This window comes from Amphiprion ocellaris, chromosome 11, assembly GCF_022539595.1.
Source record: "Amphiprion ocellaris isolate individual 3 ecotype Okinawa chromosome 11, ASM2253959v1, whole genome shotgun sequence".
NCBI lineage: Eukaryota > Metazoa > Chordata > Actinopteri > Pomacentridae > Amphiprion > Amphiprion ocellaris.
Window position 1 is genome coordinate 35,732,305 of NC_072776.1, and position 25,461 is coordinate 35,757,765.

The 25,461-nt window shown below is 41.7% G+C and overlaps 2 protein-coding genes across 7 annotated transcripts in view; both read right to left on the bottom strand.

The window, feature by feature from the left end:
* LOC111569081 (uncharacterized protein C2orf80) overlaps positions 1–3,489 on the bottom strand; it is an 8,601-nt gene extending 5,112 nt beyond the window's left edge. Inside the window, exons 1-5 of one of the 3 annotated variants that reach the window (XM_055015002.1) lie at positions 3,298–3,489; positions 998–1,068; positions 844–922; positions 661–743; positions 262–352 (exon numbers count right to left, since the gene is read on the bottom strand). In XM_055015002.1, the coding sequence (XP_054870977.1) occupies positions 262–352; positions 661–743; positions 844–922; positions 998–1,038 (294 nt within the window). In that variant the 5' untranslated portion in view covers positions 1,039–1,068; positions 3,298–3,489. Of the gene's footprint in view, positions 1–261; positions 353–660; positions 744–843; positions 926–997; positions 1,069–3,297 lie in introns of all 3 variants that reach the window. The other 2 variants (XM_055015001.1, XM_035948554.2) reach the window with 2 other exon arrangements.
* Positions 3,490–6,110: 2,621 nt separating this feature from the next.
* Positions 6,111–24,064, bottom strand: sgo2 (shugoshin 2). 4 transcript variants are annotated; one of them, XM_023271041.3, is made up of 9 exons: positions 23,862–24,064; positions 19,399–19,502; positions 19,146–19,321; positions 18,951–19,025; positions 17,857–17,918; positions 14,992–15,140; positions 13,286–14,917; positions 6,756–6,873; positions 6,111–6,674 (listed from the first exon to the last, which is right to left on the bottom strand). In XM_023271041.3, the coding sequence occupies exons 2-9, from the start codon at positions 19,481–19,483 to the stop codon at positions 6,551–6,553; spliced, it is 2,421 nt and encodes an 806-aa protein (XP_023126809.2). In that variant the 5' UTR covers positions 19,484–19,502; positions 23,862–24,064; the 3' UTR covers positions 6,111–6,550. The 4 variants fall into 4 exon arrangements, with proteins under 4 accessions (XP_023126809.2, XP_023126808.2, XP_023126807.2 ...); XM_023271040.3 differs by having other exon boundaries at positions 19,399–19,505; XM_023271039.3 differs by having other exon boundaries at positions 19,399–19,534.
* Positions 24,065–25,461: the final 1,397 nt, after the last annotated feature.

Below are 25,461 nucleotides of genomic sequence, written 5' to 3' on the forward strand. Positions count from 1 at the left end.
GATGGATGGATGGATGGAAGGATGCATGGATGGATGGATATCTTTAACTGTAGAGGAAAAGTTAATACCCTGAACTCAAAGCAGTAATTCAGTTAGAAAAAAGACCAATCCCAACTATTGTAGACCAAACTCATCGATTAATCAAGAGGATAATCTGCAGATTAATTTGAAAATAATCATTAGTTGCAGGTCTGATATTCAGATATAATGTTGGTATTTATCCTCCAGTGAGATGTCAGGTTTCTCTCTAAATAAACTCACCATGATCATCCCAGCAAATGATGACAGGATCATGGCCTCTCGCTCTGAACGATTCGGGTACTGGCTACTTCCTGAGCTGCATGTTGCTCCGCTGTGGAGGAAGGTGAGGTGGATAAATACTGCAGCTTCAGTTCAACACTTCAATCTACTTTAAATAGTACTACCTAACTTCATAAAAACACTGAGAAAAAGAAAGTACATGTCTCTGTACACATGAAGTCTTAGTGTTAGAGGGTAAATGTAGTATTAGAAGGTAGGATGTGCTGACTCCAACAGATACAGAAAACCTGTTTTCTTTCCATGATGTCAGTAAATGTAGATCAGCTGTAGTTTGTAGTTGTTCCACCAGGTGGAGCCTCTTCCTGTTTAATACTGCAGAGACTACAGCTTATATCTTACATGACGTCTCTGTCTAGCACATCGCGTCCTTCTTCTTTGTCCAACCACCAAAGAGCGACGCTGATGGCCAGATCATAGTGAGCCTGAAACAGAAACTCTGCTGAATGCATCAAACAGAAAACATCTATATCTATAATCTATCTATAATCTATAATCAATCAGCTCAGCGTGTTGACTGTTTACCAGGTCGTCCAGCATCGTAGACGTTCCCTTCCCCTTTGGATCGAAGGAGATTTCTCTGAGCTTCTGTCCAATGTAATCACTGCTGTTTTAACAAAAGGAAAACATTCTAAAATCTGCCTCCTGGTTTGATTTTGAAGTTTTATTATTTACTTACATCAGAGTCTCAACATCTCTTTTCAGCTGCTTCGCCTCCATTTCTGAGAGGAATCTGTTCAACCACGAACTCTGCAGAAAAACCATCACATGTTTACATTTTAAATACAGTCAGACTTACCAGTTGTAGATTTAACCTTAAAGCTACAGGGTGGAACTTTTGTCTCCCTCTCCTGGCAGTAAACAGTTTTTACCCTCCACTGTGCCGTCTTTCTTCTGTAGACTTTAATTCCTCCAGTGAAGTTTATTTATAGAATATTTTCCTTGAATGCTTCTTAGATGTCTCCTCTATAAACTATCAGGTCTTTGTGGTAGAGCAGCTAAAAAACACATGACGGTCTGTTTGGGGTTTAAAGGAGTCTGAAAGGAAAAAGATTCTCTGGTCTGATGGGGCAGAAACTTGAATTCTTTGTGCAGAACTCTACTAACGGCATCCCTGTAGTGAAGCATGGTAGTGGCAGCATCATGCTTTAGGACAACACCTTTCAGGACCTTAATGACTTAATGACAACACTGGAGTGTCTTCAGGATAAGTCTCTGAGTGTATAAACCTGACAGAACATCTGTGTGGAGGCCTGAAGATGGGAGTTCAGATGTTTTATGTCTAAAAGAATGAAATCTGTGAGGATCTGCAGGAAAAATGAGATAAACTTCACAAACCCAGATGACACAAAGTCTGTAGAGATTCAGCCAAGAAGACTGAAAGCTGGAACTGCTGGCAAAGGAGCTTCTACAAGAGACTTAAAGTATGTTGAAAAAGATAAATTTATCTGATGGACAGAAACTTCGTCTTTATGCAGAACTCTAGCAGAGTGATAACAGCATCCTTACAAAGAAGCATGGTGGTGGCAGCATCATTCTTTAGGACAACACCTTTCAGTACTTCAATGACCAGAAGTAAACAGCCAAGTGTTGGATTATTGTGCCTTATATAACGTTTGTTTATTAACTGGTGTGCCTTCATTGTAGAAGTTTAGAATAGTTCACAAACATATACCAGTAGCTGTAACTTAGAGTAGTATGCTGCAGTGGAAAAGCACTGGGTGTCTGGGCTCCTGTGAACTTCTGTTTTAGAGATCAACAAGGGCAGCATCTCATGCTGAAGACGACACAACCGGGACCCGATCAGCGGTTCAGGGGAAGGGTTGCCTCCACCCTGAGGTGAGAAGGAGAACAAGGAGCGCGCTCACGAGCTGTGCATGAGCCGACAGGATGAGAGAAGAAGCCAATCAGAGGGAGAAGACACCAAAAAAGCCTGCATGATTCTGTAGCAGTATATAAGTCTGGGTCAGGGTGGAAGTAGGCATAGTCAGACTTCATGAACTGACAGTGTCTCTGTTGCTGTTAGGGAAAGGAGTCTGGACCCAGAATTCTATTCTGTTATATTCAATCTTCTGCTAAATAAACATTCATAGTGAGACCTAATGATGTTCTCCTATTGCTTCATCCAACAAACACGCAGGAGCTAACTCTCTCACACATAGTCTGTTTACTGGTAGATTGGGATCAAGCTCCAATACAAGACAACACTGGAGTGTCCTCAGGACAAGTCTCTGAGGGCTGATGAGTGATAATCTTCTTAAAACATCTGTGGAGACCTGAAGGTAGAAGTTCAAATGCTTCTCATTTAAGATGATGAAGTCTGAGAGAATCTACAAGAGGAATGAGATAAACTTCACAAAACCCGCAAGAAGCCTGGAACTGCTGCCAAAGGAGCTTTGACTTAAAGCACAAGGAAAAAGATTATTTCATGTGATTGGACAGAACCTTGAAGTCTTCATGCAGAACTCTAGCAGGCTGATAGCATCCTAGCAGTCAGGCACGGTGGTGGCAGCATCATGCTTTGAGACTTTCTTCTCAGCAACAACAGCAGGAAAATTGGTTAGAACAAAACCTTTCAGCATCTCAGTGACCTGAATTAAACACCCACAAAAACTCTAAAGTGTCATCGGGACGTGCTGAAGTTTGACTTTTATTGAATTTGCAGATCTATATGCAGCTTGTCGTTGGTCATCGAGTGTAGACTGATTGGAAAATGATCTACAACACAGTAAAGTGAAGACATCTGAAGTCTTTCTGCAGAGTTTCATCTTCCGTAGCAGGATGGTGATCTGAGCTGAGTATAGATGTCAGCTTTCATTACAGCTAAAATAAGGTGTTTTACTGCAGTGACTGTTGGATTCATACAGAGATTCAGTAAAACAAGAGTCTGATGATGGTAGAAGCTCCTGTAGGACAGCAGAAAACACATCAACAACACAAAATATGAAACCAATTCAACATGCAAACATCTGTACTCACCTAATCTGACCTCTGAATGAGCAGAACCTGGTCAGAAACGGGAAACTACAGCGTTTTACTGGGTGTGATGATCTGAAATCATCAGCGCTCTCCCTCCTGTTAACCTTTCTGAGGAAACCGAAGCCTTCAGCAGCATCATGGAGCCGAAGTCTCAGATGACCAGAGCTCAATGAATAATTCACCACTGACCTCCATCAGGCTGAATCGGTGGAAACAGCAGCCTGGAGGAAACCAACATAAATAAAAACCTGTAAATGTAATCAGTAAATCACATTATTAGATGGTAATCTTACAACTGGTTGAAGTGCTCTAAATGTTGGGTTTATGAATCACATTAACATTTAACCAAATAAAACTTATTTTTATTTACTGTTGAGGAAACTCTGATCTACATTTGTCACCAATTGCTGATGTTTATGGTCCAAACAACTAATAAAATGAAATAGAATATAATAAATATAAGATAAAATAAAAATACCTTTAAAAAATTATTTTTTTAAATACAAAAAATATTTTTTAGAAATAGAATATAATAAAAATAAAATGAAAATAGTTTTAAAAAATACATTTTGTGCAAATGTTAGTATCAGATGCTAAAATCTGCAGACAAATTTTTTAAACTATTTTTATTATATTTGTCTTACATTCTATTTTTTCATTTCATTTTATTTGTTATTTCAGTTGTGTGAAGGGAACCTGAAAAATCCAAATCTCATTACTCAGGGTAACCACTGTGTTTCTGCTCTGTGATATGATAATAAAGTTCCTCAATCTTGAATAAATTAATTTGAAAGAATAATGGACAGATTAATGGCCAAAGGAAACAGCGTTTAGTTGCAGAGCTGCTAACTAATGGATTTATTTACGGTCAAGGTATTCTGATAATAAAGAGATTAAAGCTGATAGAATGACATCTGAACTGCAAACAAATATTTGATGGAATATTTCTTCTGAATACAGATTGTTAAAAGAACTGACACACACTAATAGTTCTTTATCTATTAACAAGCAGATTATTTGTTGAGTTCGTCATCTATTCGTTGAAATGAAAATGAAATAAAATAGAAAAACTCGAAGAATTGCATCTTTAAACTGTTATTTTATGATGATGTGGCTAAAAATATCTGTAAAGCCTTTAAAATGACAAAGAAGGATTCACACTGGTATCAGACTGGTAATAATTATTAATGTCCATCCATCCATGTTCTTCCTCTTATCCGGAGTCGGGTCATGGAGGCAGTAGATGAAGCAGGTCATTCCAGATGTTCCTCCTCCCAGCAACACTTTCCAGCTCTTCCTGGAGGATCCCGAGGTGTTCCCAGGCCAGATGAGATATATAATCCCTCCAGAAGGTTCTGGGTCTACCCTGGGGTCTCCTCCAAGGTGGACGTGTTCGGAAAACCTCCAAAGAAAGTCTCCCTGGAGGATCAGAATCAGATGTCCAAACCTCCTCAACTGGTTCCTTTAGAGGTGAAGGATCAGCAGCTCTACTCTGAGCTCACTCCAGATGTCTGAGCTTCTCCCCCTATCTCTAAGGCTGAGTCCAGACACCCTACAGAGGAAGCTCATTTCAGCCGTTTGGATCCATGATCTCATTCTTTGGGTCACTACCCAGAGCTCATGACCATAGATGAGGGTTGAAACGTAGATGGATGGTAAACTGAGAGCTTCTCCTTGAGGCTCAGCTCCCTCTTCACCAAGATGGTTCGATACAACGCCTTCATTACTGCTGACGCCACCAATCCTCCTGTCCATCTCTAGCTTCATTTTCCCATCACTCGTGAATAAGATTCCAAGATACTTGAACTCCTTCGCTAACCCTAACCCCAGAAGCATTTCCATCATCAAGGAGAAACTATCAGACCATCACTTTCACATTGGTGATGATACTATTCCAACTGTCACTGCCTGTGAAAAGCCTTGGCTGATGGTACGATGCCTCCCTCAAAGACAAAGAGCAAGTAGACCAGCAAAGGAAGGAGGTAACCAGCGGCTTAGTGAATATTGATAGAACCCAGCTTCCTGGCAGGCTGAAGCTCTGGTGCATACAGTTTGGGCTAGAGATCGCATACACCAACCTGCGACCAGACCTGGTGCTATGATCAGCTTCGCTTAGGCACCTTTACATCATTGAGCTCACAGTGCCCTGGGGGAGCTCACTAGAGGAGGCCTATGAGTGCAAGAAGCTGAGATATATGGCGCTTGCCGCTGATGCAAAACAGCTGGAAGGTGAGGGTCTGACCAGTCGAAGTAGCCTGCAGAGGCTTCGTAACCACCTCGACATCCAGGTTTCTCCAGGAGATGGGAGTACGTGGGAAGGCCCACCGGCAGGCGATAAAGGACCTCTTCAAAGCCACTGAAAAGGGAAGTCAGTGACTGTGGATGAAGAGCAAGGACTCCACCTGGGCCTTCAAGTGAGTAGATGACATCTAGGGGGTGAACCTGGGACGCTGGGATTCACTGCTAAACCCTCTGGAGGTGTCGTGGACCTATCAGCGAAACACCGAGGAAGGAGGGCACCCACTTGATAACCCAGAGGATGCCCTCACCCACCTGACCATCCCACAGTCTTAGGTGTCTCATGTATGCAAGAACATCCTTTTCATCAACATCTAGTCCTACACTACAGATCTTTCAGCTGCTTTAGGAGACCCCCGAGGGAATAATTATTGATGTCGACCTACTCATTAAATAATTTCAGGTTTTACTGAAACTAAACTGAATTTCTTGCTGAAAAAAAGTCGATCTTCTGCTGTTTTCTGACATTTTATAAACCAAACGACTATTCGATTAATCAAGAAAACAACCGACAGTTAAATTGATGACATTTATTAGTTAAAGCCCTTCAGTGAAACAGCCGTTAAATATAGTGGAGTGAAACATTTGTACTAGAAGCACAGAAGCAATAAAAATGACTCAAGTACTACAAATATTTCCTCCACTACAAAGAATACAGAGTTTTCTAAGGAGGTTTTATCCAAAATGTAAAGAATTGAGAAGAACAACTAGATTTCTAACTAGTTTTACTAGTTGTGGTTTCAGTGACTCAAGTATAATTTTATCGATAAAATGGTCAGAAATGAAAAGAAAATGCATATTTTTGTTAGATGACGTAACACAGACTATAAATGGACTGACCTCCAGGAGAAACTTTAAAGATACTTCAAATTTACCAGAAAACATCTTTATTGAACTTTAAGGCAAACTTGAAAAAACAACTAAAAATAAAGTTAAACAGAGAAACTGATAATAATCAGTCCAGTAACATGGGTCTGTCTGTCTTGGTTTTGCTGACAGTTTTCTTCTTCCTCTTGTCCTTGAACATTGGGGAGCTGAGGAACGTGCTGTCGGTGTGTTCGTCTCCTCGCCTCAGTTTGCTGTTAAAACATAAAAACCTGATTAATGCTGCAGCTTCCTGTTGAAGGCTCACAAGTGAATGATCGATAAAACCTTCTCACCTCCTCAGAGTCGGCTCGAGGTAATTGACCACACCTTTCCTCCTCCTCCTGGTCCTTCCTCCAGCTTCCCCGTCTGGAGTCGACATCGTGTTCGTCAGCGACAATAGAACTCTTCCTGCTGCGAAACAAACAACCAAATAAAACAGTTTCTTATCACAGCTGCAGAGGGTCAGATCAGCCAGCTTTTAAATAAAAACACTTTCACCCAACATTTTGTTAGAGACACCTACTGTAATCCTATTATACAGAAATAAAATATGGATATTATTAGAATAACATAAAATGTGGATAAAATATAGAAAAGGGTCATTCCAGAACTGGAGGATATTTTACATCAAATTCCCAATAATCCATGTAGAAAATCCCAAAACATGCAGTAGTTGTGTAAATGTTCTTAAGAGAGCAAAGAGCAAATCTAAAAAAACTAGGAGAAAAGAATGTTTGAAAATGTTTTTAAAATACCCAATAAGTCTGGAGGTCCCCCTAAAATGTCATTTTTCTCTTTTCCCACCCCTTTGATGACCAAACTGAATCTCTAATACAACAGTTCAAATCCATCCCACAAGATTTTAGCATAACCTGTTGACGTTTTTTCTCATTTTGTCTCATTTTTCTCATTTCATGTCTTGTTTTTGTCATTTACATCATCCAACAGTGTTCCTATAGAATGTGTAGAGCAAAGCTATGTCCTCTCTTCTATTTTTCATCTTTCTTGACTGAATGTCTCCCTCCAGCTCCTATTATCAGGATCAGACTAATTCTTTGGACTGTTTTCCATCAGTCAGTTTGTCCTCTTGGTCAGCAGTAACAGCAGCTAAATATCTAGCTTCTACTGCTGAGAAAAAGATCACATTAGCATGGATTAGAGTAGGGTTAGCAAACAACACAGAAAACATGGAATAAAAAGCTGAGCCAATCAATACCTATTATTGATCAATATTGAGCAGAAAACTGGAAAAGGTTGATTTTTCAAACATTTTGAAGCCCAAATGTCCTCCAGTTCTGGGATGATCCAAAACTCTCAGTCCAGTGTAGGTTTCATCATCTTCCCACTCTGTGATGAGAGTTCAAATCTAAACAGCTGAAGCCCATTATTCTTGTCCCTGTTGATTATTTTCTCTATTAGTTTGGACTCTAAAAGGTCAGAAAAAAATGAAACTATCAGTATTTTATAAAGATGAATGTGACAAATGTCTTTAGTTCAAAGATCTTCAGTTTACTGTCAGAGAGGACGAAAGAAGGCAGAAAACATTTACTGAAGAAGCTGAAATCACAGAATTTAGACTGTTTTCTCTAAAACTTATAGTCAGAATGTGTTCCAGAGTTTTAACATCTGTGGAAACATGGTGGTTCCTGGTTTCTTTTTGAATGATTTCTATAATTCTAATTGCTGACAGAAGACATCTGTGAGTTCTCTCTCCTTCTTCATGTTGTTCTGGTTCCTCAGAGCTGCAGGACTTCAGATTAAAACATGAACCACAGTGAAGAAGAACACCCAGAAGCTGCTGGAGTTCAGAGGGTTGATGTAAAAACTCTGATTCAACTGATACCTGGAGAGTTTCCAGTCGACTCCTGGATCTCCGTTTTTTTTTTTTTTTTTTTTTTTTTTTCTTTTTTTTTATAGCGCCAATTACAGTCAAATTGTCTCGAGACGCTTTACAGAACCCATATGCCTGACCCCCAGAGCAAGCCAAAAGGCGACAGTGGCAAGGAAAACACCCTTTTAACAGGGAAAAAAACCTCGAGCAGAACCCGGCTCTAATGTGGGGGGACCCATCTGCCTGCTGGCCGGGCGGGTTGAGAGGGACAGAAGAGGTAGAAAGGTAGAGATAGAGGGATAGAAGTAGAGGGGTATAGGTAGAGAGGTAGAGATAGAGGGATACAGATAGAGGGGTAGAGATAGAGAGGTGGGGGGGTGGGACACAAGGACCATAAAACACAGCCACACATCTGAAGCATCCAGCATCCAGCTCTGGGACCAGGGACACTCGGAGAAAGGACACAGAAAGAAACAGAGTGAATGTAATGCAATAATGGTATATATAGTAAATACATAGGTAGTTAGAGAAGGGCTCAGTGCATCAAGAGAGGTTCCCCAGCAGCCTAGGCCTATAGCAGCATAACTAGGGGCAAACTAAAGGGACGTCAAGAGGGGAAGTCAGTTGTGCAAATGAAAACACCAGCATACCCCGTCAGGGTCCCCCAGTCAGCCCTAACTATAAGCTTTGTCGAAAAGGAAGGTTTTAAGCCTGGTCTTAAAAATAGAGAGGGTGTCCGCCTCCCGAACCCAAACTGGGAGCTGGTTCCACAGGAGAGGTGCCTGATAACTGAAGGCTCTGCCTCCCATTCTACTTTTAGAGATTCTAGGAACAACAAGTAAGCCTGCAGTTTGAGAGCGAAGAGTTCTGCTAGGATAATATGGTACTATCAGGTCTTTAAGATATGATGGAGATTGGTTGTTAAGAGCTTTATATGTCAGAAGAAGGATTTTGAATTCTATTCTAGATTTAACAGGAAGCCAATGAAGAGAATCCAATATAGGAGAAATATGATCTCTCTTGCTAACTCCCGTCAGTACTCTGGCTGCAGCGTTTTGGATCAGCTGTAGATATTTCAGAGAGCTATTGGGACAACGTGATAATAAGGAATTACAGTAGTCAAGCCTAGAAGTAACAAATGCATGGACTAGTTTTTCTGCATCACTCTGAGACAGGATGTTCCTGATTTTCACAATATTTCTCAGGTGGAAAAAGGAAGTCCTACAGATTTGTTTTATGTGCGAGTTAAAGGACATGTCCTGGTCAAAGATAACGCCGAGGTTCCTCACAGTAGTACTGGAGGCCAATGTAATGTCATCCAGAGTAACTATATGCTTTGAAAGCAATTCTCTAAGATGTTTGGGGCCAAATACAATGACTTCAGTCTTGTCTGAATTTAGTAGTAAGAAATTATAGGTCATCCAGGTCTTTATGTCCTTAAGACAATCTTGCAGTCTAGCTAGCTGATTAGTTTCATTTGGCTTCATAGATAAATACAATTGAGTGTCGTCAGCATAACAATGGAAATTAATACAGTGCTTCCTAATAATGTTGCCTAAGGGAAGCATGTATAGTGTGAACAGTATTGGTCCTAAGACAGAACCCTGAGGAACTCCATGATTAACCCTAGTATGCTCAGAAGAGTCATTGTTGACATGCACAAACTGGAACCTGTCTGATAAGTAGGATTTAAACCAGTCCAGTGCTGTCCCTTTAATGCCAATAGAATGTTCTAGTCGCTGTAATAAAAGTTTGTGGTCGATTGTATCGAATGCTGCACTAAGGTCCAATAAAATAAGTATAGAGACCAGTCCATTATCTGACGCTATGAGAAGGTCATTAGTAACTTTCACCAGAGCTGTTTCTGTGCTATGATGCACTCTGAAGCCTGACTGAAACTCTTCAAACAAGCTATTCCTTTGTAAATGTTCACATAATTGATTTGCAACTGTTCTTTCCAGAATTTTGGAGAGAAATGGGAGGTTGGGAAATTGGTCTATAGTTGGCTAAAACATCTGGATCTAGAGTGGGCTTTTTAAGTAAAGGTTTGATTACAGCAACCTTAAAAGCCTGTGGTACATAACCTGTTACTAGAGAGAGATTAATCAGATCTAACATTGAGGAATTAATTAAAGGTAAAGCCTCCTTGAACAGTCTAGTTGGGATAGGATCTAAAAGACATGTTGATGGTTTGGATGTAGAAACTATTGAAATGAGTTCAGAGAGATGTATGGGGGTGAAAAATTCTAAATATCCATCTGGTCTTACAGCCAATTCTAAAGTATCTGTACTCGATGATACATCTGTGACATTTGCAGGAAGGGCCAGATTAATTTTTTCTCTAATCGTAATAATTTTATTTGTAAAGAAGCTCATGAAGTTGTTACTGCTCAAAGCTAAAGGAATACAAGGTTCAACAGAGCTCTGACTCTTTGTCAGCCTGGCTACAGTGCTGAAAAGAAACCTGGGGTTGTTCTTGTTTTCCTCTATTAAAGATGAATAATATGTTGTCCTGGCATTACGAAGAGCTTTTTTATAAATTACTAGACTATTTTTCCAAGCTACATAAACTTCCTCTAAATTAGTGGAATACCACTTCCTTTCCAGCTTTCGGGATGCCTGCTTTAAAGTCCGCAGCTGGGAATTATACCAAGGAGCAGGTCCTCTCTGAGATAGAACTTTCTTTTTTACAGGTGCAACACTATCAAGTGTTGTACGCAGTGAGGCTGCAGCATTATTAACAATATAATCCACTTCTGTGGGGGTAAAATTATAATATTTCCCTTCCATTATATCAGTAAGTGGTGCTGGACTAAATAGAGAGGGTATTATTTCCTTAAATTTAGTCACCGAATTGTGAGACAGACATCTACTGTAATGATATTTATTCTTAACTCCTATACAATCTATTGTTGTAAATTGAAATGTTATCATAAAATGGTCAGAAAGAAGAGGGTTCCGGGGAAATACTGTTAACTGTTTGATTTCTATGCCATAAGTCAGAACGAGGTCAAGGGTATGATTAAAACTATGAGTTGGTTTATTTACATGTTGAGAAAACCCAATTGAGTCTAATATTGAATTAAAAGCAGTCGTAAGGCTGTCACTGTCCACGTCAACATGAATGTTGAAGTCACCCACAATAATGACTTTATCTGAGCTGAGGCACTAAATCAGATAAAAAGTCTGAGAATTGAGATAAAAACTCAGAGTAAGGAGCAGGAGGACGATATACAACAACAAATAAAACTGGTTTCTGAGCTTTTAAATCTGGATGAGAGAGACTGAGAGTAAGATTTTCAAATGAACTGTAACTAGGTTTAGGTCTCTGGTTCATTTTTAAGCTAGAGAGGTAAATTGCTGCCACTCCTCCTCCTCTGCCTGTGATTCGAGGAACATGACAGTTAGTAAGACTAGTAGGAGTTGATTCATTTAGACTAACATATTCTTCTGCTGCAACCAGGTTTCAGTTCAAACAGAACAAATCAATCTGGTTATCAGTTATCAAATCATTTACTAACAGAGATTTAGACGAGAGAGAGATCTAATATTTAACAGACCACATTTAATTGTCCTGTTTCTTCGCTCAGTTGAAATAGTGGTATTAATTTTAATTAGATTTTTATGGTTACTATGTCTTTTGTTTATTTTTGATTTGCTTAATTTATTGAATTTTGGTGGTCGGGGGACAGACACGAGTCTCAATAAAGCTAATGAATTACTGGAGGGTGACAGCTGAGAGGAAACTGCAGAGAGGTGTGGAAGACTACAACTCTTGCATCCTGGTCTGAACTCTGGGTTGTCATGCTTTAGGAGTTCTAATAAAATCAGCCATATTTCTAGAAATGAGAGCTGCACCAGCCAAAGTGGATGGATGCGTCTCTCCTAATCAGACCAGTTTTCCCCAGAAAGAGCTCCAATTGTCTATAAAAGCCAACGTCGTTTGCAGTACACCACGTAGACGACCAGCGCGAAAGCGATGCATACGGCTAAACGATGTCATCGCTTTCAGATCAGGCAGGGGGTCCAAGAAGAACTACGGAGTCCGACATGGTTTTGGCAAAGTTACACACCGATGCCGACACTAACTTTGTGACCTCCGATTGGCGTAACCGGGTTCATTACCGCCGACATGAATAACAAGCTTACTGTATGTTACGATTATCTTTAGCCAGCCAGTTTCAAATTTGCCTTCTATGTCCCGCTTCTGGGCTCCTGTAGGGTCATTTTACTAGCGGGGCGCGTGGGTGTCGCTAGGCTTCACTTTCTGTGACTACGGAGCGCCAATGATCAGAGTTGGGTTGTCTCAGCGGTGTGTCATTGAGTGGGGGAAAAACGATTAGAAACGTGAAGCGGTTTGTGGTTGTGCCGGACAGCTGGCCTTGAACTTAGGACTACTTTCCTACGAACTGTCACCCAGCTACCCTGACTTCCCGGCTGCTCGGGAGCTGCTAGGGACGGCTAGCAGAAGCTACACTAGCAGCTATATTATTGCGGTCCGCACCGGCTAAGGGAGCCTGGCTAACAGCTAGCGGGGTGTTTTCCATGGTGCGGAGCCGCGCTTCCAATTCAGAGAGCCTCGCCTCCAAAGCTACAAACAGACTGCATTTATTACAGGTATCGTTATCACTAAAGGAGGCAGAGGAGTAACTAAACATGTGACACACTGAGCAGGAAAGAGAAGGAGAGGAAGAGGGAGAAGCCATGCTAACTGCTAAGTGCTAGGCTAGCGGACAGAGATAACAGATTAACTTAGAATTAAGTACTGAGAGGGTGCGTGAAGAAAACGAGTGTATGTTACGATTCAAATATTACCGCTACACACAGATTTAATGAATATCAAATTAGATGGAGTGGATAAGCTACAACAGTCACAGAACACAACACAGCGCTACAACAGGAAGTGACGCAATACGCTCACCGTAACGTCAGACGTCAGCAGATCAGATCAGCCCAGAAGGGTTGATGTAAAAACTCTGATTCAACTGATACCTGGAGAGTTTCCAGTCGACTCCTGGATCTCCGTTTCTCTGCTAGGACTGGCCAGTAAAGATTCGATGTTGGCAGCGTTCACGTCGCCGTTCATCCACGGTGGCAGCTCGTCCATCAGCAGATCTCCAACATCGTGGTGGACAGACTCAGATGTCCTGCTGACGTTCACACAAATATTTTCATCTCCAGTTTTCCGTCGACAAACAACAAACGTCCCTCGAAGGTTTCTGGAGTCTGCCGCTGAATTCACATCAAACGTCTTCCTGTTTGGTTTCAGATCCGTCCAGGACTTGGAAGACAGATACTGGAAGAAGTGGTCCTCCTTGCTGGTGTCAGGATGTGAGTCCAGCAGCTGTAAATCTTCTGTTCTGGGTTCAGGTGGAGCATCAATGGGATCAGAACCTGCTTCATTCTCAAATCCAACCTCTTTGTTGCTGCGCTGACTTTTCTTCTTCTTCTTCTTCTTCTTCTTGTCATTTGAAATGTCTTCCTCTCTCTTCTTGCTGGATGGTCTCGTTTCTTTTCTTCTGGATTTTTTATGTTTCTGGACCTCTGACCCTGAGTCAGTGAGTTGGTTGACCTTCTCAGCGTCCGTCCAGGAGCGCTTCCAGGAGCGCCGAGGCTCCGGCTGAGGATTCCAGTCGGACTGTTCGCTTCCATCCAGAACCTCCTGACTGGACCCTGCTGGAAGCATCAGGTCTGGTTCTGGTGAAGCTCTGCTGGAGTAGAAGCTGTCTTGGTCCACTGAGATCACAAAGGTTCCTCTGCACCTTGAGCCTCCACTGGGATCCGTCTTCGTTCTGCTCTGTGATTCATTTCCATGAGGGGGAAGAAGTTCCACCTGTCTGGACTCATCTGTACAGAACATCATTTGGTCTTCAGGTTCAGAGTGAATCTGCTGCAGTTCGGACAGACTCCTCTCCATCTCACGAGGAACTAAAGTCTTCCTGCTGACTGTTTTTCTGGACTTCCTGCAGGTGATTCTGGGGTTTGTCTCCTCTGAAGGATCCGTCTGTCTGGCATCTGAAGACTGAACTTCAGGATCTGTGAAATAATCATCCAGGTCTGGTAGGACCAACTCTCTGGATTTTAATTTGTTCTTCGACATTTTCTGATGTTTGGCCAGTTTGGGGATGCGAGAGGTGGTGATGTTTCTATACAACATTTTGGGCGACTGAAGCTCAGGACATCCTGTGTCTCTAAAATCTTTGACCGTTTGGCCCACAGTTCTGGTAACTTCTTCGCTGGACCTGGAATCTGCCGGGTTCTTCGCCTCTGCACAGGTTTGTTCTTCTTTCTTTTTGCCTTTCGGTTTCTTGGAGCATCTGGTCTTTTTGGTTTTGGTTTCCACAGTGATGATCTCACTGGCGTTACTGAGCGTCATCTCCATTGTGGTGTTCAGCAGCAGAGTTTTCTCTGGTTTGTTTCCAGGCGATGGTTCAGGTTCCACAGCAGAACAAGAGGAGTTGGACTGACCACATGTCTGCTGGTTCTGGACCGAGAGGACAGATTTCATGTCGAACCCAGACTGAGATAAAACCATCGACAGTCTCTCCACTTCCTCCCTCAGGCTGCTGGAGCTTCCTGTCTGGGCGACTTGAACAAACCAACTCGAACATCTTTTCTCAGCGTCTGTGAGGAAAACGTCAGACACGTTACAGGAAGTCATTATTTTACATCAACGCTAGAAGTTCTCACCGTCCTACCATCAGAAACGTGTGAGGACTTGTCGTGTCTCTGGACGCTGCAGACGTCTTTGCTGGGGATCTTCTCAGGCTGGTCAGCTGATTCGGTTTCAGTCAGACACAAAGAACCACTGAAAACTTCCGGCTGCAGCAGCAACTGATCTGTGAGGCTGAAGAACAGAGAGAAATGGTTCACATCAGCGTTCCAGCTTTTCTTTGAATCTGACAGAATCACTGAGGGAAAGTTCTCAGTTACAGAGATGCAAAAAGTACAACAAAAACGTAATAAATCAATGACAAAACAAATATTACAGCAGTTTATCGTCATGGTTTTATATTTAACTACACATATGTTCAGTTCTAACATGTGTTTAATGTTCAGTTCTGGCAAACTGTTCAACACCTCAGGAAGTGGAGGCAGGGCTTTGTCCAGGCTGTGTACAGTCGATGTGGAGAACTGCTGACCCGTACTGGGGACATTGTCAGGCGGTAGAAAGAGCACTTCAAGGAACTCTTGAATCCAGTAAATATGTCCTGTGTGGTGGAGGCAGAGCCTGAAGACTCCAGGAATCTGCGTCTGTATCCATGGCAGAGGTCGCAGAGGTAGTGAAGAAGGTATTCAGTGGCAAGGCACCAGGTGTGGACGAGATTCGCCTTGAGATGCTAAAGACTCTGGATATTGTCGGACTGTCTTGGCTGACACGTCTCTTCAATCGGGTACGGTGTCTGTGGAATGGCAGACCACGGTGGTGGTTTCCATCTTCAAGAAGAGGGACCAGTGTGTTCCAACTACCGGGGTATCACACTTCTCAGCCTCCTCAGGAAAGTTTACTCTAAGGTGTTGGAAGGGAGGTTCCAACCGATTGTCGAACCTCGGATTCAGGGGGAGCAATGTGGATTCAGGTCGTGGAATGGTGGATCAGATCTTTACTCTTGCAGAGCTGCTGAGAGGGTCGAGGGTGTTCGACTTCCCAGTGTACATGTATTTTCTGGATCTGGAGAAGGCCTACAACTGTGTCCTCCGATGGGCTCTGTGGGGGGTACTGAGGAAGTATGGGGTACTGAGGGAGTATGGGGTGCTGAGGGAGTATGGGGCACCAGGCTCGCTGATACGAGTCGTTCGGTACCTGTACAACCAAACTGAGAACTGTGTCTACATACTCGGCACAAAGTCAGACACGTTTCCAGTGGGTGTTGGACTCCTCCAGGGCTGCCCCTTGTCTCCGATCCTGTTTGTGGTCTTCATGGACAGGATCTCAAGGTGCAGCCGGGGTGAGGAGGGTGTCTGGTTTGGAGATTTCAGGATCACGTCTCTGCTTTTTGCAGATGATGTGGTTCTGTTGGCTTCCTCAGACCTTCAGCAGCACTGGAGCGGTTTGCAGCTGAGTGTGAAGCTGTGGGGATGTGGATCAGAACCTCCAAGTCTGAGGCCATGGTTTTCTGCTGGAAACCGTTGCATTGCTCCCTCTGGGTTGGGGGGGAGTTGTTTCCCCAAGCAAAGGAGTTCAAGTATCTCAGGATCTTGTTCATGAGTGACGGGAAAATGGAGCTAGAAATGGACAGGAGGATTGGTCCAGCGTCAGCAGTAATGAAGGCGTTGTACTGAACCATCGTGGTGAAGAGGGAGCTGAACCTCAAGGAGAAAATCTCAGTTTACCATCCATCTATGTTCCAACCCTCAGCTATGGTCATGAACTCTGGGAAGTGACCCAAAGAATGAGATCATGGATCCAAGCGGCTGAAATGAGCTTCCTCCGTAGGGTGGCTGGGCTCAGCCTTAGAGATAGGGGGAGAAGCTCAGACATCCGGAGGAAACTCGGAGTAGAGCTGCTGATCCTTCACCTCTAAAGGAACCAGCTGAGGTGGTTTGGACATCTGATTCTGATCCTCCAGAGGGACTTCCTTTGCAGGTTGTCCGAACACGTCCACCTGGGAGGAGACCCCGGGGTAGACCCAGAACCCTCTGGAAGGATTATATATCTCATCTGGCCTGGGAACGCCTCAGGATCCTCCAGGAATTCAATTCAATTCAATTCAATTCAATTCAATTTTATTTATATAGCGCCAATTACAGTCAAATTGTCTCGAGACGCTTTCCAGAACCCATATGCCTGAACCCCCAGAGCAGCCCTAAGGAGACAGTGGCAGGAAAACACCCTTTTAACAGGGAAAAAAACCTCGAGCAGAACCCGGCTCTGGTGTGGGGGAACCATCTGCCTGCTGGCCGGACGGGTTGAGAGGGACAGAAGAGGTAGAGAGGTAGAGATAGAGGGGAAGAGGGATAGAGGTAGAGGGTTACAGTTGGTGGGAGAACAACCACAGATCTGAAGCATCCAGCTCTGGGACCAGCGACACTCGGAGAAAGGACACAGAAAGAAACAGAGTGAATGTAATGCAATAATGGTATATATAGTAAATACATAGGTAGTTAGAGAAGGGCTCAGTGCATCCAGAGAGTTCCCCCAGCAGCCTAGGCCTATAGCAGCAGAACTAGGGGCAGAACTAAAGGGACGTCAAGAGGGGAAGTCAGTTGTGCAAATGAAAACACCAGCTCACCCCAACAGGGTCAGGGAAGAGCTGGAAAGTGTTTCCAGGGAGAAGGAACGTCTGGAATGGCCTGCTTCATCTGCTGCCTCCACGACCCGACCCCGGATAATAGAAAGAAAATGGATGGATGGAGCAACTTTAACTAATTTACAGCACCTTTAAGGAATATAGAGCGACTTTAACTAAGACCACTTTAACAGAGAAGACGCAACTGGTTGCTTCAGCAATAAAAACAAACAAAAAAAATGATAAACACTTCCATTCAGTGAACAGTGATGAGCAGAAAAACACTCAGTGATGGATCTGAGAACTGAGCAGTGAACTCAAATTATTCCTGACCTTTCTGCTGCAGCAGGAGCCTGGTTGATTTCAGGGAACATCAAAGCATCTTCTGAAAGCTCCTGAAGGAAACACAGGATGGAACAGTTTGAAGTTTGATGGTTTAAAATCAGCAGAAACTAAAGATAAAAATAGCTTCTATCAGCTGAAACATGTTTCTGTCACGTTTCCATTGTGCCTCAAACATCTAAACAAAACTGCAGCATCAAACACATTTGGAGTTAAGAGGTTCTCCAAAGGTAATAAAGAATGATGAACGTAGTGTAGAGCAGTGGTTCCCAACCTGGGGTCCGCCCCCCCCAGGGGGGGTGCCAGAGATCTGAGGGAGGCCACGAAGCTTTGTCTGCTCTGAGGCTTTGATGTTATAAAAAATAGATTTTTACATTCTGGATAAAATCAGAGTAACAGATTCACTGTGTCATCACAAGTCTACCTATAAAACATTCTTAAAACACATTTATTTGGTCTTTCTTCAAAAATCCTTTGCTGCTTCGATGGCCACACCTCCTCAACCTCTTAACTTCTCTCCACGCTTTCTTCAGGTCGGCTCGCTAGTCCCGATTCATTAGTTTGTGTGCAGTTAGAAAATTACTGACGGAAACGGTGTCTGAAAAACACTCCAAGCCGAACAGGTTGGGAACCACTGGTGTAGAGCAACTTCAACTAATATGGAGCAACTTTAACTAATTTTAGAGCAACTTTACCTCATTTACAGCAACTTTAATATAGAGCAACTTTAAATGATATAGAGCAACTCTAATTCATCTACACCACCGTTCAAAAGTTTGGGGTCAATTCGAAATGTCCATATTTCTGAAAGAAAGGCAGGTTTTTCGATGAAGATAACATTAAATGAATGATAAATCTAGTGTAGACTTTGTTAATGTGGTAAATGACTATTGTAGCTGGAAACAGCTGATTTTTAATGGAATATCTCCATAGAGGTACAGAGGAACATTTCCAGCAACCATCACTCCTGTGTTCTAATGCTACATTGTGTTAGCTAATGGTGTTGAAAGGCTCATTGATGATTAGAAAACCCTTGTGCAGTTCTGTTTTTTGTGATTCAGTTTGTCATTTAAAGGTTTTCTTACGGGTTCAGGGAACAGATCCGTCACCATGTTCCAGTGCTGCAGAGTGTTACTGAGCAGGTTCTTCACGATCAGGATCTGTAGAGGAACAGGAAGATCTAGGTCAGAACAACCAGGAACCACAATAACCCAGAACTACAACAACCCAGAACCAAACAGAACATCTGAGTCTGGCTGCGGTAACTGTGAACAACCAACCAGTTTACTCTGCTTGTAGTTCTTGGTCGCCCGTTCGAAGCAGTCGGCTTCGATCTGTTTCTTCAGGAAGACCACCTCCTTCTCCAGCTCCCGACATCTTTCCTTCTGGGCCTCCAGAGCCCGAGCCAGAGCCTTATTGTTGGTCTTCAGAGAGACCTTGAAGAAGGACGAGGTGTCTGGAGGAGGCAGAGCAGCGTTAATTCTGTTCTTCATAAACATCTGAGAGCATCTAAACAAACCAACCAAGACTCACTGAGAATCTTATTCTTGATCTTCGCTGCAGCGACGGACGTCTGCATGGAAGCTTTGGATGGAGTTATCTTCATCACCGGAAACATATTCAGAGGAACGCCAACCCTGCTGGGAAATCAGGAACCTGAGAGACGCAGCTGTTAGAACCTCTACATAATGACTGAACAGTAAAAATGACGTTACTTTTGCTATTTATGTGTTTCTAGCTCTAGATATCTGCCAACTAAACTGTAAAAAATGACTTGAAATGTGTTGAATAAACTTAGAACTTCAGCAAAGTCACCAAAACTCTGCAAAATGAATTCAAAATGACAACATTTTTTCAAAATAGTTTTTTTTTTAAAATGGCCTGAAATGAATTCAAATGTCCCAAAATACTGAAAATGTCTCCAGAATAATGTAAAACTTTGCCAAAATGACAAAAACTCTGCAAATTTACCCAGAATTTGTCCGAATGAACTTGACAATTTGGCAAAAAGTGACAAAATTTTTTCAGAATTACTAAAGATTTATCTGAAATGGTGAAAAATGTTCTAAATAACTTAAAAATGGGCTCCTAAATGAACTGAAACATGTCCAAGAAAATTCCATATGTCTCCGGAATAATGAAAAACTGAACTAAAGGAGGGTTTTCTTTTATCGTTCTCATATAATAGTTCTCTCTAATAAATCCTTCTATTGAAAAAGTCATCCGGAGCAGATTCAGAAAGTGCAAAGTGACATAACTTTAATATAATTAATACAGAACAACTTTAACTAAAAACACAAAGTGACATTTTATATTTTTAAACCGCTCATATTCATTCCACCTGCTGACAGGTGTCATTATTGATTAATCTGAAGATTATTTTCTTAATTAATCGACCATTTATTTGCTGCACACAATGTGGAGCAGAGTTTGCCAAATAACAAATGTCTTGTTTTGTCCAAAGATATTCAGTTTACTGTCACAGAGGAGGAACAAACAGAAAATATTCCTATTTAAGAAGCTGTAATCTCAGAATTTAGACGTTTTATCTCTTTAAAAACAACTCAAACCGATTAATCGATCACCAAACTAGTTGATAACTGATCATTCATGTTGCAGCTTCAGGAACATTTGACTTAAGTGTAAAAATAAAGCGAACTAATTCAGTTTTGATGCTGAAATCCAAACAGTTTAAGTGAAGATAATGATAAAGCTGCTACCTTTACCTTTAGTCAACAGAGTTCGATAAAGTTGGAAAGATATTCACAGATTCGGACTTCCGGAATCAATAACTCATGAGACATACGTTGTCAAAACATAAACTGTGCCTCTCTCAAATCGCTGTAAGCTAGACAATGTGCTACAAGGCCAGTTTTTTAATCAAAAGTAGCTGTCTTTCCAGCTGCAGAAATAACATTGGTGTCTATGAGCAACAGGGACCGTCTGCAAATAGTAAAACCACTTCAACAGCAAAGAGAGACACAAATATTCAAAAATATATTATATATATAATATATATATTTGTCCCATTATATATATATATATATATATATATATATATATATATATATATATATATATATATATATATATATATATATATATATATATATATATATATATATATATTCAAAGAAACTCTTATGCATTGTAGTGTCCCCAAAATCAAAGCAGCCATCAATTGGCTCCTGCTGGTCATAATACAACTCGTGGTTTGATATTAAATAAAAAATCTGAATTTTAAGAAATTTTTATTCATGACAAAATTCAATAACTTCACTCTTATGTACTGTGGAAAAATTACACTCTATCTAACCATCAACTGGGTCCTGTTCAGACTACAACTCTTGATTTGATATTTAACTATTTTTCATGATTTTAAGGATTTTTTTTTATTGGTAATGAAATTGTTGTTATATATCTCAAATATTTTTTGGTGTAACAGATAAAAGTGCTCATCCATTTTTTGGTAGATTGTGGAACATTAATAACCAAAAGTAACTGAATTTTATTTTACTTGAGTTGTTTATTGCCATGTGAAGTTGTGCACACTATTTAGTGTGCATGCATGCGTGTGAAGTTTAAGGATTAATGAGTAAATTAGCTTTGATGGCTCTTCTCTTGATGTATGTGGTGTAGGGCTGGGCGATAAATCGATTTTATCGATTAACTCGATTAATTGTACTTAATGTCGATTTGTTTTAATGAAAATCGATTTTCTCATCAACATCCGCCACCAACGCCTTCCCGCTGGGCTCCCGTAGTTCAGAGTGCGCCCCCCCCCCCCCCTCCCTCCCGGCAACACACCACATCTGAAAATCTCACGGACGGCGGTCACTAGCGGACCACAACATGGTCACATGACAGCTCTGACCAACAGCAGGCCGCTACGTGGTCACATGACCGAGCTTTCAGCTGGACAGTCCTGCAGACAAGTCGGACAAACACAGCGGCTCGGCCGCAAACTTTCCCTTTTATTTCAAAAACACGTCACCGAAAAGTATTTCTGAAAGCATTTGAGGTGAGAAATAATCTGCAGCAGCTGAATCTGTCCTTGTTTTAGGTCACTGACACCTAGTTTAGAAGTTTGAGGACAGTTTAACGATGCGTGGAATCTCCACACGCCGCATCCAATTTGCATAAAGTAGAAGTCAGTCTACTTTATGCAAATGAGCTACAGCCCTCTCCAGGTAAACACACTGGATCGCAGCTGGAAACGCACCGCAACCGGACCAGCATGCAACATGCAGCGCATTTCCAGCTGCGATCAGGTGTGTTTACCTGGAGAGGACTGTAGCTCATTTGCATTAAGTAGACTGGACTCCAGCGTGAGGAGATTAGGTAGGGGGTAAAAAAAAATTGGATAAATCGTGAATTGGGATTTTTTCTGAAAAAATCTGAGATTTTTTTTTAAGGCCATATCGCCCAGCCCTAATGTGGGGCTATATTTTTAGATCCACAGTGCACCTGTTTGTCCAAATACATGATACCGAATAGTAATGGAACCTGGAAAACTCACCAAAGAGAGGATCAGATAACACCAATATACCAAACTAAACTGTCACCTCAAGTACTGACGATTAGGAAGAAAGACAATAAGATGCCTTCTGACAAGGCTGCAGCGTTAATTAAACCATAATGTTAAACAGCTAATAATATTTTCCAAGTTAAGGACTGTACAGACAATACTTGGAAGAAAAAAACTGAAGGTATCAGTAGATGTCTGTGTAGTTTCTCATTCATCCAGGTCATTGTTATCCAGAGTTGTTTAAATCAATCCAACTGGACTTTAAGAAAGTTCCTTGAAGACGTTTCACCTGTTCAGTTGTGGTGGTGGTTGATGTTGCCTCAGCTTATAAACCCTGTGAGGTGTGGTCAGTGTTATTCACATTCCACCCGGTGGCTCAAGCTAATGACCACCATTCGAGGACTCGGTGAAACTCGCATTTCAACGACCCCCTTTGTCACTCCCTGGCTCCCAACGACCATCGTTGAGGAGCCAGATGGACCTTGGCAATGGTCGTTGGAATGTGAATAACACTGACCACACCTCACAGGGGTTATAAGCTGAGGCAACATCAACCACCACCACAACTGAAGAAGCCTCTTGGATGAGAGGTGAAACGTGTTCAAGGAACCTTCTTAAAGTCCAGTTGGATTGATTTAAACAACTTTGGATATGATCAGTAGGACCCCTTTGATAGTTGGATGGAGTTTATTTTTTCTCCAGTGTATGAGTGAAATTATTGAATTTTACTGCAAATAAAAAATCCTTAAAATTCTGATTTTTTTTTTTATTGAAAATCAAACCAAGAGTTGTAGTATGACCAGTAGGACCTAATTGATGGCTGCAATGATTTTGGTGACACGACGATACAAAAGAGTGAAGTTATTGAAATTTATTACAAATAAAAAGTCCATAAAATTATGAAGAAATATTTAGTATCAAACCAAGAGTTGTACTATGACCAGCAGGAGACAATTTATGATTAGACAGTGTTTAATTTTTTTCTACGGCACATAAGAGTGACGTTATTGAATTTTATTACAATAAAACATTCTTAAAATTCTTTAAAAATGTTTTTATATCAAACCAAGAGTTGTAGTATTGCCAACAGAAGCCAGTTGAAGGTTGGTACCACTACAGTGTAAAAGAGTGCAGTTTTTGAATATTTGTGTCTCTCTTTGCTGTTGAAGTGGTTTTACTATTTGCAGACGGTCCCTGTTCACAGCCGGCTGCTCATAGACACCAATGTTATTTCTGCAGCTGGAAAGACAGCTACTTTTGATTAAAAAACTGGCCTTGTAGCACATTGTCTAGCTTACAGCGATTTGAGAGAGGCACAGTTTATGTTTTGACAACGTATGTCTCATGAGTTATTGATGCTGGAAGTCCGAATCTGTGAATATCTTTCCAACTTTACCGAAGTAGTCAACAGACGTTAACAGCTAGCTCGGCTAACCGGCGCTAACTACCGCTATCTGGACCAACTTACCGGTAATAAACGTTCACCGACAGTAAAGTCTGTCTCTGGTCCACAGATTTTCTCCACAGCAGCCAGGAACTGATGATCAATGTTGACTTTAATCACATTTTTACCGGTTAAATCTCCGCAGCTTCCAGGAGCGAGTCGCTGATTCAAACGTAAACAGAAATTCCACCGAGCGTCTGCGCAGGCGCCATGAGTAGTGATGGTCCTCTGATACCCGAGGCTTCGACACATGCGCTGTAGCTCATGAAGCAAACGTATCGAGCCACTGTGCCGAGGCGTGGTTTGGTCACGTGACTCGTGACGTTTGAATCACTTCAGTGACGTTTGAAGCACTCAACTGCTTCAAATCACCTGATTGGTTCGGTTTGTTATGTGAATCACTCAGCGGGATCGAGTGTTCCGGGATAGGAGATCCCTATTTAGTGTTGTTCATTTGAATTGTTTTTCGCAGAATAGATTGTTTTTTTTGCTGTTGTTTTTGCTTTGAGAGTTAGTAGTATGTCAGATTTCGTATTTCGTAGAGAATAGATAGATAGATAGATAGATAGATAGATAGATAGATAGATAGATAGATAGATAGATAGATAGATAGATTATATTTATATATATATATATATATATATTCCCAACTCACCACCCCCATGACACAACACCTGGCACAGAACCTTGTCAGGTGCTTAGCTGACAGACTACAAACCAAAGAAAAGAACAGTTCACTGACTGTTGCTACACTTGTGGCTCTGCAGTTCAAAACTTTTGGATTCACCAATCAGAGTGGCAGCCAGTGTGAAAGAACGTTTAATAACAGAATGCACAACAATTAACATAAAGAATGCCAAGCAGCAGTCATCTACGTCACAAGCACCACCGCAGCATCGTCCTCCACCACCAGCAGCACCTTCCACAGGTATTCTTTTTCTCTTCTGAATAGGGAATGACCGACATTTCTGGTGATGATGATGATGATGATCTTCAATATTTTTCAGTTCAACTGTGGAGCCTATTAGACGAAGACGCAAGTAGAGCCTGGCAAATGCAAAGTGCCACAGCGAATGCAATTGTAGAAAGAACGGCAGACCCACTGGCTTACTGGGCAACCCACAAAACTGTTTACCCAAACTTGTACAATGGAGCCAAACATTTCCTGTGTACCTCAGCCTCATCTGTGCCGTGTGAACAGGTTTTTTTTTTTCTAAGGCTGGGGAGATAGTGAGTAAAAGAAGGAATTGCTTGAGTCCCAGACAATGTTCCCTGTAATGTTTCCTGAGTGTGAGCAAACACACAAACTCCCTGAGCGTCCCTTGGACCACTGTGAGCAACATCAGACGTGTGCACTGTGGTCACACCAGCATCACATCCATTCAAGTTACATGGTTCATTAAAAGAATCAAATTACAGCATTTACATTTCTGTTAAAACACTTTGTCAACAGGAGCCAGTTGAAGGCTGCAGTGATTTTAGTGACACTACAATGTATAAGAGTGAAGTTATTGAATATTTGTCTCTCTTTACTGTTGCAGTGGTTTTGCAAATTGCAGATGGACCCTGTTCACTCCATAGACACCAACGTTATTCCTGTAGCTTGAAAGACAGCTACTTTTGA